Source organism: Geospiza fortis, unplaced genomic scaffold (assembly GCF_000277835.1).
Source record: "Geospiza fortis unplaced genomic scaffold, GeoFor_1.0 scaffold888, whole genome shotgun sequence".
Classification (NCBI taxonomy): domain Eukaryota; kingdom Metazoa; phylum Chordata; class Aves; order Passeriformes; family Thraupidae; genus Geospiza; species Geospiza fortis.
The window spans coordinates 192,069-198,068 of NW_005054577.1; the positions used below are offsets into that span (position 1 = coordinate 192,069).

Here is a 6,000-nt window from a genome sequence, read left to right on the forward strand (position 1 = left end):
AGAGCTAACTATTAACTCAATTAAAGTAATTTTATGCTCTTTTCCATTTTTTTCCACTAACAAGTCTAGTTGAAAAAGAGTACGATGGAAATGTCAAAAGATTACAAAATTTATTATAAATCTTTCTTACTGTTTTTTAATAAAAAAGATAAACAGTAGCAAGCAGACTAAATCTGTGAAGCTGGATTATTTTATTCCAATACTGTGTGTCCTTCTCAAATATGATTTTCCTTACTTCATTTAAACATCGGTTTTTGTTGATTTTTTTCCCAGACTTTATCATGCAGAGAAGATTTCAAACACCAATCTAGTGTTCATTATTAGTGACAGCCAACTGCTGTGCCGTTCCTGTGACCCAAAGCCACTGATGCAAGCAGAGAAGCCGGGTATCCTTTAAAAACCATGTTATTTAGCAGTGTGGATTGATTTTTGGCTATGGGATACTGGAATCTGTTTGGGGAGAAATGAACCACTTATCTGTGTTATTACCATGGTTGCCCCTGGAGTACTTGAAGTAGCAGGTATTTGTGGATGATATCACAAATCATGTGAAGCAGCAGTCATTGAGGTAGAGAGCAAAGCTGTTATTTGTGAGAATTTAGACAGAAATGGGCTCAGAGGAACTTAATGAAGTTTCAAAAAAGCAGATACAAAGTCTTGGGCCCAGGACAGATTAATTGCCCAGCTGGACAGGCTAGGGACAGAGTGACAGAAAGATTTGCAGAGAAAAGGTGGAGGTTTGTGGTGGGCAAGAAGTTGACTGGGAGTTGGCATTGTGCCTCACAGAGAAGTGGGCTGGTCACATCCCGGGCTATGACAGCAAGAGTGGAGTCAGCAGACTGGGAGAACTGATCCATCCCAACTCTTCAGCACTGGTGAGACCATATCTGGAGTTCTGTGTGCTCCCCAGGACCACACTGCATACAGGAGGGAGTCTAGGGTAGGACCACCAAGGAGGTTGGCATGTGAGAGCACAAGCAGGGAAAGTCTGAGTGTCCTGGGTTTGTTAAATGTTTAGAAAAGACAAGGGTATGTCTGTCTAGAGAAATAACATAAAAAAAGGCCAGATAAGAGTGTTTGGTCATGAAAAGTTGAGGTGCTGCATGTTGGTTGGTTGATGAAGGCACTTTAGTGTGTGCCAGTGTCAAAGACAAGTTTACTTCTAGTGGGAACTGCATCAGCCATCAAAGGCTAGAGTTCATCCAGCTGTACAGAATTTCTTCAGAGCTGGCTGGAGACATAGGTGGCTTACATGCTAGGCAGAGTTTTTGCAACACAAGCATTGAAATTAAAAGCATGTGAAAGACTGTTTTAATTCACAACCACCTTTATGCCAATCTCTCTGCTTTAGCCTGTTCATTGCAGTAGATACCTGTAGGTGATGGTGATGGAAATACATAAAACCAATTCTAGGTCAGGAGAAATTCACCTTAGCCATTCTCTTCTACGTAGGCTTGAGGACAGCATGCCAGAAGTGGTAAATCAAACCATAATTTGGATTACTGTGACAGAACAAGGAAAACAATTAGTAATACCTCCGTCCACGTCAGGAAGTTAGTTGAGACAACCTCTCCCACTCCTGAAGGAAAAGCAGATGGTGGTACAGATGACTGTGTTTCTTTGGCACAAGCAATACATTCATTGCCACATTAATAAAACTGGAATTCCATCTACGCTTGGGTTGAAAAGGAAGTTACATTGGGGTGTCATCACAGAGCTATATAAACTTAGCCTAATATTCTAATTGGCTTCAGTCCATGACAGTTTGATCAACTGTTTCCACTGTCTGAATTTATGGACAGCACTCACTATAGAAAATGAAGCATGATGGATGGGAAGGGGCACATGACTTGCATTTCCCTGTGGAGCCCAAAACTACTAGAAAGAAGTAAATTACCTAAAATGGCAGTCAGAACAGCTGGGGGGGCTTATATTGACTAAAGGAACTGTTTTATTTTTGTTCAACTATGCAGTACTAAGCTATTCAACTCTTTTCTGTAACTAAGGTACATAGTGAAAGGCAGATGTAGCATAACATCACCCAAGCAGACAAAATGACCTTTGGGTGCTATTTGGATGATTATTATTACACTTTGCTTCCTTTTGGCTGGTGCAGCTTTGCTTATGCAGCCTCTTGGAACATTTTTGTGTTTCAACTTTCCTTTCAGTTGAGCCACAGCTGAGAAAAGGGGAGATGAGTGTGATAATGTCTGAATGAAGGCAGATGCAGACTACAGAAATAAATTCCCATCATCTTGCCTTCTCTTTGCTTTGGCCTCTCCACTTGTTGCACTGAGGCTGCTGTACTACTCCATTGTAGTGCATGAACAAGATTGCTTCAGGTGTAAATTAGAGCTACTAAGTTCTGGCACTGTATTCTTTTAATAGATTTAATATGTGTACTACATGGAGTGGAATAAAAAGAAAGCTTAGCCTACTGAATGGTAATATAAGCAGGTTTCGCCAGAAGGTTATTTTGCAGTTTGCCATATCCATGCCTTTCAAGTCTGCTGCAATGACTTGTGCCCTTCATCAGCCAGTGGCACATGTGAAGTGCAGTGTGAAGAACTCTTTAACACCAGCAATTAGAGATTTCAGAGATGTGAGCTAAAGCAGTACCTCATATATTCAGTTAGCTAATTAATAGCATGTCACTGCTCCCCTTTCTCTCCTGCTCTTCTGCTGGTAGCATGGACAGCATTTTCTCTGTCTGCCTTCATCACTGAAATGCTAATGGGATCTCAGTAGTTCTCCTGTCATTTTCTACAAAGCCTACAGTGGCACAATCTTTTCTATGATATTTGGGGTAATATAAGTGTACCCATAATTGAGTCAATAGTTTTTATAGGCTTTCACTGCTATATTCAACCTGTATATGACATTACTTTTCCAAAAAAGTTTCATTGCTTTTACTGTGTATCTTCATTATGACAGAGTAACTCAGTGGTAACATAAGCTATAACTAATCAGCACCATTGAAAGTTGACTGTTTTATGAAATATTTTCTGAAATATTTATGTAATGATAAAAAAGCAATACAGAAAATGTTAAAACAAGTAAGCTTTTGTTTTATTTCTGTTTACGGTTCTGAAAATGTTCTAAAAAGTTCTTCAGGAGGTTTCTTTTCTTTATTATAGCAGTATGAAAAAAGGCATTTTATTTTGATTTATCTAAATGGTTGGACTGGATTTCTTGAATTTAAACAAGCAACTGTAATTATTGATTTTTATTTCAGCACTATTTGAATTAGTGTAAATCTTCTCTCCTGCCATAAAAATAAAAACAGAATGTTGATCCTGCTCATGCACAATGCATGAAAAAAGTGACACTCCTTAACCAGAGAAACAGATGAAGGGCCAAATCCATGTGAAATGGTCAAACAACCGAGATACAGAAAGGGTCCCGAAATCTGTTTTGATGAAGCCAAACAGGTAAAGTTGAAGTTGTAAGACTTTAAGACTACCTTTAAAAACAATTGTAGAGCAGCTTTAGACAATCAGTGAAAAATGTGTTTAACTGTACCTTGGTGCCTGTAACCTTTTTATCACTAAACATACTGCTCACTCTAGACCATAGTCACTTTATTTCAATTAACATAAACTTAACAGCTGCTTTGTTATCTGCCTGTCCTATAACCATTGCACTTTCACACATGATTCCCACTAAAGTAGCATCAGTGAACATAAAACTGTTGGTCTCTGTATGGTACTGTGAAACTCAGTTCTTCAATGACTTGCACAAATATATTATAATCTTGGCTTAGAAGTAGTATTTTTACAATAATGTTGCTAAATATTATTTAAAGTATTGTTAAATTATTTAAATTTTATGTATGGTTTAGGACATTGTTTCTAATTCTGCAAATTGTACTGCCTTTGGGTCATGTTCTTAGCAGGTTTAAAAGTGCATTGCTTTACTGAAATCACTAAAACTCTGTGGTATTTCTGTGTTGAAGGCATCAGTTTTGAAAGAGAAAAATTATAACTGTGCCACATATCTAAACTATTTTTAATCTTATTTCTATGTTGCCTTTCAAAGATACAAAAGAGATTACATTGGATTCAAGTTGTTCAGAATAAATCTCAAGACAAATAGTACTGAACAAGGAAGTGCCTGGCATTAGTTACAATAAAAAGTTTATAAATGCATTTTCAATGCCTCATGCAATTCTGCCATTTCTGCAGTGGAAAGTTTGTCCCAAACCAGTGTACTTAATTGTTTATAACTGCTGTATACCAAAATTTGTTCCAGTATGTTCTCTGCTTTTCTTGTAATGAGGCACAATTACTGACATGTCAGTAGTATTTTAAAAGTTTAGAGAATTGGTATTCAATGCATTTTTCTAGTAACCGAATTTTATTTTAAAGAGGAAGTCTTCTTACTGGCCAACAAAGATTAAATAAAGTTGAAAACCCATCCAAAAGCTATCCAGCCATTGTAAATATTCCAAATGATCCTGATATGATTGTGTGTGAAAGTACAACTCTTGCTCACTAGCTTGATGTGCTGATCAATGTGTAAGTCATGTGTTTTGTAACAGTGGATTGTTTTGATTAAGCTTATTTGCAAAATTTGCTGTGAATCTCTTGCTCTTGGGTGGATGCTTTCACATTAACTCTGCTAACTGCCAGCAATCTGCATGATATCTCATCTTGTATGTCTTTTTTTCTGTGTTTTCTTTCCTTTCCTCTACTTGCTACTTTGCCCGTTATTAATAGGATCAGCCTATATGCACAACGAGTCGTGCCTCTGCCATGATGTCCGCTCCTATCTTCATTTTTCTGCAAGTTTTCATGTGGTGTGGATGGTCAGTTACTTTCTCTAATTTTTGTTTTGTTCTTGGCTTAAAAAATTAGCAGGCTTTTTTACTTACTGAGCATACAAAAGAAAACAGAATGAAGCGAGTCCCAAAAGCAACAATCTGGAGTAAATTACTGTCGCAATATTGAGGGAAATTAAACATTAAAAAAAACCTGTCTGGAGCCTTATAAATCACAATTACTAAACATGAGGGCCTCTCCCATAGAACATACAAAGACGAGGGAACCTGTTGGATTTATATGGTTGGCTCTTTGAGATTGCACATGTACCAACTGAATCTGCATCCTTCACTTCTAAGAATTTTTTCCTTGTCCTTGTTAAAATGAACAGAAGAAGAAAGTTTTTTCACAGATAAAGATACAAAGCAAATAGAAGAGACAGCATACCTGTGAAAGTAAAGCTTTACTTAGGGGTGGCAAGGATGAGTGTTATGTGTGTGTTGTTATTGAGAAGAGTAAGGAGTTTTCACTGCATTCAAATGAACACAACAGTTAATGATGGAAGATAACGGTGTGAATCAATTTGATTAAACTAGGAATTCAGTAAAATAGTATTTTTTTACTTCTTAATTTTTGGCGACCTAAAGATATTACTTGCCTGATTATGGCAGAAGGTGAGGTTTTGCTTCTAATTAACTAAGTTCGTTCCTGTATATTGACCAAGTGCAGACTCTGGGCTTTCCAAGTAAAGCCTTGGCAATTGGACTGTGCTGCATTTGATGGTGTGGGGCTGCATCATGAGCCACTGTGCAAGTGACACCTCTGCAAGAGAACTGCTGAGCTAAAGAGCAAAAAATGTGTGTCTGAAGGGGGTTCTGATCAACATTGTTCTGAAAACCACTAGAGGGAGATACTCACATGTCTATCAAAGTAAAGCAAACTGAGGCAGAACCAAAAGCTTACAGGGCATTTTTCAGAGTTAGTGTAATGAAATATTAAAAATTAATGAAATATTGAAATTAATTGAAATTTAGAACAGTTATTTTCACAGTAATTTATATTCTCTCTATATTTAAGGGAAGTTTCAATTAATATATCTTGAACATAAATGAAAAAAAAATCTTTAAATTCTGTTTGTTTCTTTTTTGAGTAATTTTGAAGTTTCTTATTCTGTATTTAAATGACGTAGTTTCTTGCAAACCTAGGAACTTTCACAACCATGGCAAAAGGTTGTAGGGAA

At 37.0% G+C, this 6,000-nt stretch overlaps 1 protein-coding gene across 1 annotated transcript in view; it reads left to right on the plus strand.

Annotated features, from left to right (window-relative positions):
* The window catches only part of CACNA2D1 (calcium voltage-gated channel auxiliary subunit alpha2delta 1), a gene marked incomplete at its 5' end in the record, with an annotated part of 194,225 nt that overhangs the window by 178,456 nt on the left and 9,769 nt on the right, over positions 1 to 6,000 (plus strand). The window contains 3 exons of the mRNA XM_031064270.1: positions 274 to 386; positions 3,349 to 3,431; positions 4,719 to 4,807. Of these exons, the coding sequence (XP_030920130.1) occupies positions 274 to 386; positions 3,349 to 3,431; positions 4,719 to 4,807 (285 nt within the window). The remainder of the gene's footprint in view (positions 1 to 273; positions 387 to 3,348; positions 3,432 to 4,718; positions 4,808 to 6,000) is intronic.